Source organism: Chrysochloris asiatica, unplaced genomic scaffold (genome assembly GCF_000296735.1).
Source record: "Chrysochloris asiatica unplaced genomic scaffold, ChrAsi1.0 scaffold00053, whole genome shotgun sequence".
NCBI lineage: Eukaryota > Metazoa > Chordata > Mammalia > Afrosoricida > Chrysochloridae > Chrysochloris > Chrysochloris asiatica.
Window position 1 is genome coordinate 9,936,302 of NW_006408571.1, and position 14,272 is coordinate 9,950,573.

General features: G+C 44.6%; 1 protein-coding gene across 1 annotated transcript in view; it reads right to left on the minus strand.

The window, feature by feature from the left end:
- Positions 1-2,393: 2,393 nt before the first annotated feature.
- Positions 2,394-14,272, minus strand: part of B4GALT1 (UDP-Gal:betaGlcNAc beta 1,4- galactosyltransferase, polypeptide 1) — a 60,370-nt gene continuing 48,491 nt past the window's right edge. Inside the window, exons 3-6 of the mRNA XM_006863029.1 lie at positions 8,957-9,144; positions 5,771-5,893; positions 2,906-3,010; positions 2,394-2,719 (exon numbers count right to left, since the gene is read on the minus strand). Of these exons, the coding sequence (XP_006863091.1) occupies positions 2,587-2,719; positions 2,906-3,010; positions 5,771-5,893; positions 8,957-9,144 (549 nt within the window). The 3' untranslated portion in view covers positions 2,394-2,586. The remainder of the gene's footprint in view (positions 2,720-2,905; positions 3,011-5,770; positions 5,894-8,956; positions 9,145-14,272) is intronic.

Genomic DNA, 14,272 nt, shown 5'->3' on the forward strand with positions numbered 1-14,272 from the left:
CAAACTAGTCTGGAGGACATGAACGCTGTCTCCTGGCTGTGTGGACATCAGCAAAGACTCTGTTCTTGCTGACACCCAATGACTTCCTTCATTCTCTTGTGCCACATCTGCCTTCTGATCTTTTCCAAAGGCTGCTTCAAAACAGGGTCACCAGCAACAGGATGGAGAGGAGCAGAGAAAGGCACAGCACATGACAATTTCCGGTACAGCTCCTGGGTGAAGGAAATGGTCCCTGCACCCACAGCCCTGAAGTCCCCCAGTGGAAACAGGGCGTGCAGCGCATGGATTTGTGCTGTGAACCCTGGGGGCCCAGGAGAGCACCAGAGGTCAGAAAGGAGGGGGTGGAGGGAAGGCAGGTGAAGCCATATTTTTTCCTCTGGTTCCAAGAATGAACCACACACTTGACTATTCCCATCAAACATGAAGGAAAATAACATGAAAAAAAAAAAGGCAAAGTCAGAATTTTGTCTGAGGAGTAAAGTTACAAAGACATTACCATCCAGGGTATTTGTCTCTTTCTTTTAAGGCACTTTGGAAAAGCCGGGATCTGGACACAGGAAGCAAGGTCTTGATTGTTTCTATTTCCCCAAACTCCCTCTTAGGCATTCATTCCTAGTTTTAATAACATTGCTACAAATGAGCAGGGAACAGACAGAAATACTCTTTGCAAAGCACAGTTGCTTCTGCAATAGAAAATAATTTTGAACCAATACAATGCCTTCTGGAAAAAGAACCAAGTTAGCATCTGAGATGCTCAAAGCAAGAAAAGGCACAAGATTGGGCCGGGGCACCAGCTCAGCCTCCACACTGAGGGCTGGTGCCTAGGGGCCGTGGTGGTGGTGGGGTGTCCCTGGGATGAGGCAGCTGAATCTGATGATCGGAGGCAAGGCAGGGCCAGTGGAGGAACTGCCTCATGCCATCTGGTCCCAGAAGCAGGGGCTTTTGGAAGGTATCCCTGTGGATTAGCCTCACTAGAGCGATGATGCTCACTAGAGCACCTGCTAAAAACTTGTGGAGAAAGGCGAGGTTTACGGCACCAGAGTTCTTGTGAGAGAGTCAGGTGTGGGTTTTGCTAAAGGCACATTCACACTAGAAAATGAAGACTTTGACCCTGAGTGCCATAGGCAAGTTTTAAGGAGTGGGCAAGAGGCAAATGAACCAAAAGGGGAAGGAAGAAGAAAGGCAAAGGTAGGGGGAGAGAAGGGGTTGGAAAGAGATGGAGCAATTAAGTATGGCTGGCAGGACCTCTGAGGAAGGCAGCCCCCAGCCTTCACATGCACCAGAACGTGAAGGCCCCTCTGCCTGCCCACGGGGAGGCACTAAGGGCTGGCAAACTTGATTGCCTTATTTACAAACTCCACAGCGTGGGCTCTGAGGGTAGGCCCAGGGGTCAATCCAAAGGGGTTGAGGTTCCCTCTACCCTGCCTACCGGGGGAGGGGGGAGAGGGGAGAGCGCTGCAGAGCAGACTGAGGTCCCCCTGGTCCAGGAGTCCCTGTCCTAAAGGTCTGACAGGATACTGCTAGTAAGGAGGCCCTGCTCTCATGAAGGGGCCAAAGGTCTTCACGTAACCTGGCCTGCCAGCTAAATGGAAGGCTCATTCATGGCCACTACAGCATACATAATTTCCCCCCTAAAACACATGCTCAATCCTCTCCCCACATTTAAAACACCACAATAAAAATACATAGGAAATTCAAGTTTACATAGCATGCCCAGAAAAAAAATTGTCATGACCTAACAGCAAATTTAGATCAACACAAAAATCAAGCTAGATCATAATTAGAACCTGATTTTTTCTTCCTTTAAAGTACTACACGTTGCTAATGAAAAGAAAAAACACCTTTACATTCAGAAATCAGACAATCTGGAAATAGGCTACTCAGTGTGAGAACATCCAAGCCTTTTGCTCGGATGGCTCAAGTTGCCTTGGAATTCACACTTTAGCAGGACAAAAAGGTCCAAGGCCCAAGTTAAAAAATTACTTTTCTATATGAAAAGACACACATAGTGATTGTAATAGTTGCATACCACTGAAAGAAGGTAGGAGGTGGGGGAGAATAAAAAGAGAATGGCTGAAATTTTAAAGTATTTTTTTTTGGTTGTTGCTACTAAAATATGACAACCAAAAAACATCCACCGGTCCAATTTCAGCACAATTTCAGCAGCACCCTCTAATCTTTCATGAAGTTATAAGAATACCACAATCCACAATTTAAAGCAAAATTCTTGCCTATTTCATAATAAGTTAGCAGGTTTATCACTGGGAATGAGTCCCAGTCACCAAATTTTTGGCTGTGTACAGTTCTGACTCTTTGGGGCGGCACTGTGAGCAAGATGAGACACCCTCCAAATGCTGACAGTTTCTATAGTTAAAAACACCATGTAGAGCTAAGAAGCCACATGCCGAGCGAAGTTGGGGGCAAAATATCCCACTCGTCCTGGTCATCTGGAAAGGCATCTGAGTAATGAGTGAGGGGGTCTATCACTCTGATTGGTAAAAATGAGAGGGACCAGCCCAGTGGATTGGCAGGGACACAGCAGAAGTCCCTAGCCATTTTCAAGTCTCTTATTAGTATATCAGAACGCTAGCTCGGCTTCCCAACGTCCACTGTGATTTTGGTATACAACGGGTATTTCGTTATGTCCAACACCTTGTAGTTGAGTGTGTTCAAACCATCCAAGAGCATGGTCTCCTTTGTGTGTGCAATTCTGTCAAACCTATGGACAAGGAGACAAAAGGCAAAGGTCAAAACAGCCATTAAATACGTGCATTTCATTTCTCCCACCCTTTTCCCTCCTCACAGACTAGACTCTCCATTTCTCTCCAGCCTCACTAATGTTGCCAAGGCGCCCCACCCTCCACCCCACGAGGGAAGAAAGATTATCAACAGAACCAGAACACACCTCTGAGGATTAGGTTCATTTTTTTTGTCTCTTGAGTGGCGGATCATCCGACACTTCCCGATCACAGCATTTGGGCGAGATATAGACATGCCTTTGAAAACTAATCTGCAAAGAGTAAAGGAACAAGTCATGATCACAGAGCTGCCCAGAGGTTTGGGTTCAATAGCCCAGCTACAAGATTATTCTTGGGCCCAGGGTCCCCCATCCATCATCCTGCTGACTCTTCTAGCTGGGCCCAGACCCCAGCACTGGTTGGAAGTCACACTCCTCCCACAAGTTCATTTATCATTGGTTTTACAGTTAATATTAAAAAACAAAACAAACAAACATTGAGCTAACTCCAACTCACAGCAACCCTAAAGGGCAGAATAGAATTGCTCCATAGGGTTTCCAAGGCTATAAATCTTTACCGACACAGACGGCCACATCTTTCTCCCGTGAATCAAGCGATGGACTCAAACTGCTGACCTCTTGGTTAGCAGCTGAGCACTTGACCATCCACAATAAGAGTTATGCCCTTTATCTTCAAAGAAAGTTGCTCCACACACCCCCACCCCTCTTTCTAGTCCCACGCCTTGGGTGCCACCCTAGGTGTGCCCTCCCAGTAGGTGCTGAAGATGGTCTTTAAGAAAGACCTGACTATTCACATTTGTGCTGCCATAACAGCTCGGTCTTCTGCCACATGGGAGCTCTGGGTGGCACAGATAGATGCTCAACTACTACCTCTAAGGCTGGCAGGTGGAAATCAGCAGAGCTCCTTGGAAGACAGGTCTGGCGATCTACTTCTGAAAGGTCACCATCTTGAAATCATTACAGAGCAGTTCTAGTCAACATGAGGTCGCCATGAGTTGGAATCGACTCTACAGGAACCAACAACGATGACAACACTACTACCATCTAGGTCCAGTGTTTGCCCAGCTGTGATTACCTATGGAAGTCACTTTGTAACTGGCTGGACCCTATGCCCAGGTCTTCTGTGTCCTCCCCACTGAGCCTACCTGCACAGTGCTCTATTCAATAAATTCACACTTGATTGTTGTTGTTGTTAAGTGTTGTCGAGTGGGTTCTGACCCATCATACCCCTGTACAGGGTTTCTGAGGAAGAGCTGGTAAACTTGAACTGCCAACCTTGTGATTCAAACCGACTTTGCAGTCCAGTGCATTAACCCGCAGTGCCACACCAGGACTCCACACACGATAACCAACCTGACACTCAGGTTTTCCTCCAGGTTTATAGTAAAAGTCTGGGTCTGTCAAGTTCTCCCATGATTTTAGACATGGATGACTTGGGCTGCTGTCCCCACAGAAACTTTTTGTTAGTGGATCATATAAATGAACTCCAATTCAGGAGAGCTGTGCCAGTGTATTCTGATATCAAACTCAATCACAGGGTCACACAGCCTCCAAGAGGAAGAAGGTGCTTCTTACCGGAGCTGACAGAGTTGAAGCCTCAACTGGAGACTACCATAGATTCCTTAATGAATTTCAGGAGGCCCTGGTGGTATAGTGGCTAAGCACTCAGTTGCCAACAGAAAGGTAGGTGATCAAGCCCAGCAGCCACTTTTCGGGAGACAGATGTGGTAATCTGCAGTCTTGGAAACCCTTCCAGGTAAGTCTACTCTGTCCTCTCGGGTCGCTATGAGTCAGAATCAACTTGGTGGTAATGAGTTTGGTTTGCGGATTTACCAAATGCCAATGATGGATGCAATGGCAACCCCTGAGACTAAGGTTTCCCGTTTTCACAAGAGCCTGGTGCTGTGGATAACATAGGATAACATAGGATAATAATGTGGACGCTGAGTGCTGGGCGGCACATACAGGCTCAGTATGCTACTCAGAATGGTAAACATTCTCTGACATTACAAAAATGGCCTAAGTGTTCTGTGAAGAAATTGAGGAATCTGCCCAAGGGAATTTGTTTCACACTGAAATGGGACTGCAATGAGATGCTGAATTTTTGCAAAAGGCATGTTTATTCCCTTAGGACAAAAAATCGCATGTGGTGCGGTCAAAGTAAACTCACCCCTTCTCATTTCACATTTTACCTTTTCCAAGGCTAACCCAAAAATCTCAGATGCTAACTGTCCTAGTTTTTCATTCTTTCTTGATGTATTTCCCTAAGTAATAATGACAGTCCCTCTTCTTCATCTGCTTTTTTAACTTTCTATTGTGAATTGTTGTTGTTGTTGTCAAATACCATTGAGTCGGAACCAACTCATAGCGATCCCATGCACAGCAGAACAAAACAATGTCCGATCCTGGGCCAACCTCACTACCGCTGCCACACCTGGGTCCATCAATGATGCCACCTGGCCAATCCATCTCGTTAGAGGTCTTCCTCTTTTTCTCTTACCCTCCACCTTACCTAGCATGACATCTTTCTCCAACGATTGTTTCCTCCGGACAATATGTCCAAAGTATGAGAGACGAATTGAGTGAAGGCAAAAAAGCCAAGATCATCAGCCTTACTTTCAACAATCATATAGTTTGTTTCATCTCAATGATTACACTTCCCTTCCCCGTAACAACAGCTACCGTGTCTCCACTCTGTGGCTTCCCTTTTACATCTTATTTTTCACAAATGTACAAAGCAAAAATATTTGATGTACACATGCAATGCAAAAAATATATACTCATTTAAGTGTCCAATGGACACATTTGGCAAGCCAGCCTCCTGCCCGCAAGCACAAAGCCTTTCTCAGCCTAGACTGTCTTCAGTACTTACAGGAGGATGTGCCAAAGAACTGGGGTTGAGTTGGGGAGGGGGAGGTTTCCACATTCCTCCTGAAGGCTCACCCTTGCAGAATAACCAAGCACTCACCCAAATTTTTACAAGGAGGAAAAGATCTGTCTAGTGACCATTACCTGTTAAAAATGTCATCATCTTCACCTCCCCAGCCCCAGTAATTATTAGGAAATCCATTGATGGTGCGAAACTGTTGTTTACTTAGAGCAGAGACACCTCCGAAATACTGAACATAAGGTAGGCTGTGGAAAAAACGCACACACAAAGGACAGGATTAGTAGGTTTCAACATTGCCAAAATAAAGTTTCCTGGAAATCTATACAGTTTCAAAGGTACTCTTTATTCTGTGGGGCTTTTGGATATTTTTGTATCAAGACTCAGATCACCTTAGAGAAGCAGTGAGTAACATCTGGCCCATGGACCATATGTTGTTGTTAGTGCCGTCGAGTCAGTTCTGACCCACAATGACCCTGTATAGGGTTTCCGAGGAGCAGCTGCTGAGCTTGAACTGTTGACCCTGTGGTTCAACCTGAATTTGCCAGCACATTAACCCACAGCGCCACACTGTATAAGGCCCTCGAAATCATTTGATCTGGCCCTGCCAAGGCAACTGCAGTTCCAGCCATCACATTGGGGGTGAGATCATTAAATGCCGTCGAATCGGTCTGACCTATAGCGACACTGTATAGGGTTTCCAAGGAGCACCTGGTGGGCTTGAACCGCTGACCTTGTGGTTCAAATCGACTTTTCAGTCCAGAGCACTAACTAACCCAGAGCCACACCAGGATTTCTTGACCAAACACAGCAGGCTAATTTTTAAGTTGATATGGCCTGTGAATGATGTAATAAATTTTGGCAGATAAAAGATTCCCCACCCCTGCCTTAGAGAAAACACAAGTACCAAAGCAAGAGCTTCATCTTTCCAAGAATACAGTGCTGTCTCTGTTGTCAACTAGAAAGTTCATTCAGTGGCAAGGGAGAAGCCCAGTTGTCCCTCACTGGCTTGGCAATTCGCTCTCTACAGGCCCACTTTTTGTGTTCTGCTCTTCTAAAGGAAGTCCTTTTCCAGGGTATCTTGGAATCTGACGATGTTTTAGAAAGCCCCTGAAACTCATCTTGTGACCACGTGTCATATCTACCCCGACTCCCCCTTTCCTGTGCCCAGGCCATCTACCAGTCTAGCTTTTACTCTTCAAAAAATACATTTGCTTGGACATCAAACCTTAAAGTGCAGCATTTTTGAAAATTTGATTGAAAAAAAAATTTTTTTTTCCTCTTAGAAATCTCTCCCTTTTCCTGAATTAGCAAAATGCACAGGATATACATGCATAATGTAAAGTTATTTTATAAATATCTAAGAACTAGGGCATATGGATTCTCATTCTTCCAAATCTTTTTAAAAACTGTCAGTATCTCAATGGTTATGAATCACAGACTCCTGAGGGGTGCAGAGTAAGCTAATGAGAAGTGTTAGGGTTCAGGACATCTCGCAGAGGCCTTTCTTTGGGTCCTCTAAGGTTGTGCTTTTGTGACTACCCAGTTTGCAACTCCAAACCAAAGAGACCAAAGTCCATTACACAAATTAAAGAAAACTAACTCAGACTTTGAAGGGGAACTCAGCCAAACCATACAGAATATATGAAAAGAAAAAAAAAAGAGAGAGTGAGAGAGATTTAATTATTAGTTTCAAATTCATTCAGGTCTCCTACCTGACAGCAAGTATTTGCAAGTAAAGATCCCTGGAGGTATTCTTTAATGAATCTAAAGTAATCTAGCTGTAATTAGGGGTCATCACTCAGGTGCCACTTCAAGCACCTTTTGGCACAGTTCACATTACTGTTAGCACTCTGACTGTGGGGTCTAAAGCAGAGCTGGCCAAGTCAATTGTTGGTAATCAGTACTTTTACAGAATGGACTTTTGACTTAGTCATGACAAGAGTTAGTAAAGTTTGTTGTCTCTGCTGTTTTATCTATCTGTCCTGTCCCCCCACAAGCCTGACTGGTCCTCTGTAAAACAAAGACAATGCTGTGGTAAGGGATCACAAGGTCATTTTATTCATCCCCATGTTTCAGGGGAGAAGTTAAAAGGGGGCCAGGCTATGAATCTGTGTATCTCAAAGAGAAGAAGATACACAGAGAGGGAGGAAACATAGGAGAGCACAGAGGGATTTCTGAAGAGACCAAAAGTAAAGTTCAAGTTAAAGTCCTCCCTCCACCCCCTCTAAGACAGCAGATTAAATGTTTTCTTAAAGGGGGTGGAAGAAAGCCTTCAGTATGGGAAATTCTCAAGATGGTCCATCTTCAAGAATAATGGGCACATGAGATTGCTAGACCAGACATAGGTTGTTAATTCATACCCAGGGGTATATGAGAAGGATGAATTGGGAGACAGGGGCAAAGAAATCTGTTCTAAGGCTAAGAACTTCAATAGCATTCCTAGATTCATCTCACAGCCTTGATATCCCCCAGCAAGTGGGGACAGAAAGAAACAGTGAAGAAAAAAAGTCTGGAGGAAAGCAGTTGTTGATGGTTATATTGAAACAAGGGGGCTAGTGCCCACACAGGCCAACCACAAGTCAGGGGTACCAAACCCATGGGGTATCTGTAACACAGCTTCTTGGAGCTGCAAGATTACTTACAGCAGGGGAGGTTAGGTGATTGAAATGAAAACAATTTTATGTTAAAACAGACATAAATGAATTATGGAATATAAATGTAACTTTTTTTTAAAGATAAACAGCAAGTACAAGACCATTGTCCACTTTTGGTGGTACTTGGGATCATACCCCACCCACCATATATCCCCTCAAGCAGAAATTAGTTGGCCTCTTCACTAGAGGACTTGTGGTGGAGAAATCTGGAAGGCTTCATAGTTAAGCAAAAGCCCATGCTCTGCTAGGAAATGTAATTGTGTTCCTCACAAAGTGCCAAGGAACATCTGCTGAGGTGTCCAAGTCCAGGAAGTTGCTGGGGAAAAACAATTCTCAATTGGCTTTCCAAGTTAATCGGGGAAGGGAAGAGAAAAAAATCTGAGAAAAAATAGCATCCATTTGGAAACTAAAAACAACAGTCACCCAAGCACTGCAAACACTTCTCACCTGGATATGCAGAGATTACAGCAGTTGCTGGACTCCTTTTGCCTTCTCAAATAAGAACTGACTTTAGGTTTGAAAAACACCTATTTCTCAGAGGAAGCATTCTCCCCTAGAGCCCACAGATGTACCCGTGGGCTGGAAGAAACACATTTTCTAGTTGCCATAGGAAAGAAGAAAATCTTTTGTGCAGACTGGGGGAACAACTCTTACCTAAATCCAAACTTATCCATGGCTACAGAAATGTGTCGTGGCTGTGAAAAACACCTGTAGGTATTACGGTCATCCATTGGAATGAGGTCCACATCACTAAATACAAAGCAGTTGTAGTCATAGTCTTTCAAGGCCTCTTGAAAGCCAATGTTGAGTAGCTTAGCACGATTGAACATGGAGTCTCCATCCTGGTGCAAAAACAAAGGAAGCAATGTCAGAAGCCTTAAGGCCAAATTTGTTCAAATTGAACACCTACATGGTCTGGTGACTTGTCACTAAATATGGTCATGAATCCATTCTTGGGTCTCACTTATCTGTCCTTATTTTACATATCAATACCAAACATCAGATCCTTTGACCCAGCAATCAGACTTCTAGAAATTTTTTTTTTTTTTTCCTTCTTAACTTTTTATTGTGAATTGAATAAAGGTTTACAGAGCAGATCATCAGTTTTAAATTCAACCAATTTTACACTTTGTTTCATCTCAATGTAATGTCATGTACCCTTCCCTCCTCCGATTCCCCCCAGTGTTTCCTTCCCACCCCTGCTGAACTTTGTCCTTAGGTAAATGCTGTTGTTCTATTGTAAGCATACCTCACTAGTGTTGTTGCCCCCATATACATATGTATTGACTGGCTGAAAACAGAGCCACAGGGGTGACTCGAGTTCTAGACCTGAAGGGTAACTATAGTCTCAGGGTTCCACCAGTCTCTATAGGATCAGTAAAATTCTGGTTTTTTGATGAGTTTGAGTTTTGTTAGGATTTATCTTGCACTAAGATTTACACATGTCAGAATGACATATGAGGGGGCTTTAAAACGTCCATGGGCAAATGGAATAAAAAGATAAGGGAATTTTTCTATGAACTTTTGGGAGCCCCCTGGTGCATCAGTGAATAAAAATGTAAGATTCCAGCCTTTATAGAGCTTACATTCTTGTGGGAGAAACAGAATAAACAAACTATAAATATAAAATACCTCTGCACTAGTTAACTAGGTGTCTATGGGCCCAGTGGGTCAGTATCCTGAAACAGGTGCTTCTCTTCTCTCTCACCCAACCAGATTTTAGTGAGAGCTTTTATCACCCCACTTCTCCCCAATCCTGCACACACTGTAAGCATTGTGCGGCAGGGATTGATTGTGAGTGCCATGTTGCCCTGGTGCCTAGTTTGTTGCCTGACAGAGACATGGAAGGCACATGATGTGGTCATGAAACCACAATTAAATATACCTAAGTATACATACTCAGTGCCTTCATCATGCCATGCACAGAGGAGCTCAGTAATAGCTGCTGGGTGAGTGAATGAATGAATGAATGAATGAATGAGTGAGTAGACTGAAAGATGAGTTTCAACATATGATGGCAGACTGCAACCTCTTGCGGGAAGTTCCAATCAGAAAGCCTCCTCAAGGGTCACCACTGTGGGTCTCTACTCTCACCAACTCCAAGGGTCCCCGGGCAGTGAAGATAGTAAAAGCATTGATACGGCCACCCCTTACACCTGGTGCTCTTACCCAAACCCTCTTGAGATCACCAAGGTCAGGGTCCTCTAATTTGGGGAGAAAGTGTCCCATAAATTTGGCAATGGGTACACAATCTTAAACTTGGGATGCTCCAAGTCTTCCCTCCATGGCCTCATGAGAAGACTGGGAAACATGCTTCACAAGGTTGCCTGTGTTGAGTAAAGGCTGCACGAACCAGACTCTGGTTGACTCAGAGAAACAAAGCACTTAGTGAAAAACAGGTATCAGGAAAGTCAGAAAGAAAAACAAACCAGGAGAAGAGCAAATGAGTGAAGGAAACCTTTTACACAAACGCCCTTTCTTCTGCTCATGACAGAGTTTTCTAATCATGCATGGTAAAGAGACAGCTTTGCCCAAGGGCACACTGTTCACTGCTGCCCCACCCAGCAAGAGTCCATTTAAAATTCTGCCTTCGGTGACATCTGTATAATTCAAGAGATTAAAAAAAAAAAGTCCAAAATTTAGAAACTGCATATGAAAACTGTTACGATTAATATTATTACAAAAACAACGCACTGCAAAAATATTCACTTAGGGATGAACATGCGCCAGGCACAGGTTAAGTGTTTGATGGGCATGGTGTGTAATCTAATCCTTTCAACCTTCTCTAAATACCTCCACTTCACTCAGACTCACTCCATTCACCTTTTCCCCAGCATGGGTGAAGCAAGAGATCCTCCAACTCAAAGTAAGGTGCCACATTACCCAAGATCGTTACTGAAAACATGTTAAGCAGTTTCTGCTGCTACAACTAAAATAACCTGAACTCCAGATCACTCCCCGCGGCCCCTCCTCTAAGGCATGGGGAAGGGCTGCATACTTCAGCAGCTGTTACTACCACCAGGGCCAGCAGGTAGATAGATGATGGTAGTGTGTCTGCTCCTCCCTCCCCTGGGACTACAGCGAAGTCTAATCTTTTTAGCTAATTGTCTAAGGCTTCTTTAGATGAAATGTTGGGGCACCTTGGGCACTCATCTTTTTGATGAAGAGGTCCAGAGCCTGGCACATTTGCCAGTCCCTACCATTAACAGGAGGAGCTCTTTCCCTTCCTGGGGTGGGGAAGACGCCCAGTCCTCATTCCTGCTCCTTCTCATGGAGAACATTCACCCTGTGCACCTGCTGTTTCATTCAGTTACGTAAATAGTATCAAGCACTGACTGTCAGGCCTAGTGTGCTGCTGTAGGATAAGCACTGGACTACCAACTACAGGTTGTTGGTTCAAACCCACCAGCCACACTCAGAAATGCTACTAGAGTGGCAATGCATTGGAACCTGATTTGATGGCATTTAACAACTGTCAGGCCAAGCCAAGTGCAGGACTGTGAAAGACAACACATATTTTTATTCCTGGAGTGCCAGACTGCCCACTTATGAGCTATGTGGCTTTGGGCAAATGACATCTCTAGACCTCACTTTCCTCATCTGTGCCATGGGTGGCGCATGAGGACTGAATGAGACAATACATGAAAAATCCTTAGCATTCTGGCAACAAATGTGTTACTATCAGCACTGTGGGCTAATGTGCTGGATTGAAAAGTCAGTTTGAACCACAAGGTTGGTGGTTCAAGTTCACCAGTCACTCCTCAGAAATCCTGTATGGTGGTGGTGTGCCATGGCATCAGTTCCGACTCATAGCGACCCTGCATAGGGTTTCCGCGACTGTAAATCTTTATGGCAGCAGAAAGCCTCATCTTTCTCCCATGGAACTGCTGGTGGTTTTGAACTGCTGACCATGAAGTTAGCAGCCCAACTCATAACCACTATGCTACTAGATCTCCATCAGAAACCCTGTATAGGGTTGCTGTAAGTCAGAACCGACTTGATGGCATTTAACAACAACACCATCATCATTGTGGAGTCCTTGTATGTCACTGTAAGATAAGCACCAAACTGCTAACCACACCAGCCGCTCCTTGGAAACCCTATACAAGGCTGCTATGAGTTGGAACAGAGCCAATGGCACTTAACAATAACAGCACCATCATTACAGGAATAGGTTTCCCCACCCATCTAGAACAGTCAGATCTTTCAGAATGGCTCTTCGACTATCAGATGTAATAGAATCTTGTTATGAAGCATTTGTGTGTGGGTGGACTGGGATGCAGAGACAAGGGTGAGTTTGCCAACAAAGGACATACCACAGGATGGAAAATGAGCTCTAATATGTGAGGCAGGTGGAAATGCAGCGATTGGGCCAAATGATCTGATCAAGGGAATCCTAAAAGTTAAGGACTACAATGCAGATGTTGTCAACTGGATTCTTTCTATGTAAGAATCACAGGCTGTATGGGAAGGAACAGAACCTCAGCTTCCAGGGAAAGGAAATCCAGGGCTAAAACAACTCCCTGTTGTGGCTCTAGGTTCACAACAGTGCCAAGGGTGGGATGGAGACATTGAAATGACCCATCAGAATGACACCTTCTGGTGTTCAATGATAGGTGGGCATAACCCACTAACCCATCCAAGACATAAAATTAAAACTCAAAGACACAAAGCTAAAAGAATCAGTGGGCAAGGGGACCACTAAATCTAAATCTAACTCTAATTTTATCACTTAGGGACCCAACCTGCAGATTCTGCCTTCTCTCATGCTTTTTGTGTGTCCTTCAGAACCAGTAACAAGATTCCTCCCAATCGGCTTCCCTAAATAGGATTAAGGCTCAGGTGAGCTAGCCTGTGGCTCACACACTGAGAGTCTCCATAGCAGCAGCAGCTGTCAGAGATCTTTAGAAACCTGGGAAACAAATGGCTTGGGCAGTCACAAGGAACCCTGGGTGGCGCAGTGGTTAAGCAGCTTGGCTGCCAACCAAAAGTTGGGCAGTTTAAACCCAGCAGCCGCTCTGCATGAGAGAAATGTGGTAGTCTGCTTCTGTAAAGATTTACAGCCTTAGAAGCCTCATGGGTAGTTCTGCTGTGTCCTGTGGGGTCTCTGAGTCAGAAGTAACCTGGCAGTAATGGGTCTTTTGTGTTTTGTGTTTGGGAAAGTCACAGCTTAGTGAAAGGAGCCAGCATGGTGTGGGCAGATGTTCCTCTGAAGATGCACTTCTCAGTGTGAACTTCATCTTATGTTGGTCAACAAGAGTTATGCTCACCCTTTCTTCTAGGGCAACTAGATCCTCATCACAGAAGGAAAGGACAGGAAGAAAAGTATACAAAAAAGTACACAAAATCCCCAGGAACTGAGCAGAAGCTGCAGAAGTTAGACCAGACAGAGACCCTGGAGGGACGTGGGGAGGGACCAGGAGGACTAGGAATGAAGCAGGTACTACAGTGAGGACCAGCTCCCGGCTCTGTGCTGCAGCTTATACCTAGACACAGGTGAGGTGAATTAAAATAAGAAAAATTTAAAAAATGAAACAATTTCTGAAAGAGGAACTGAATGTTTGACAATGCATCAAAGTTTGAAAACATTGCTCTGGAGCACACCAATATTACCAGTTCATTTCAACCACTTTATCATTTTCACTAAGGTGGTTTTTGATCTAATGGCCTGCTTCTGCCTTCACCAACCTTTTCCTTGCTCCTGGAATGTAAGACAGGCCTCAGTACTGTCGGAGCCTGAAGCTTCAAAGCCCAGAAACATGGCATTACCACAGTTGGATGAGGCCCCATTGAGCAAACCTCACAGAAAAGTCTGAAAGCCTTTTGGATTTGGCATCTGTTGTTGATAGTACATGTATCAGTCAAGTAGAATCACAAATGGGCAGTGTAGAGAACAGGGGCCTGGGAGGGTCAGGCATGCTGGCAGGGAGTCCAGGGAGCAGACCAGGTAGGAGGCCTGGAAGGGAGGGG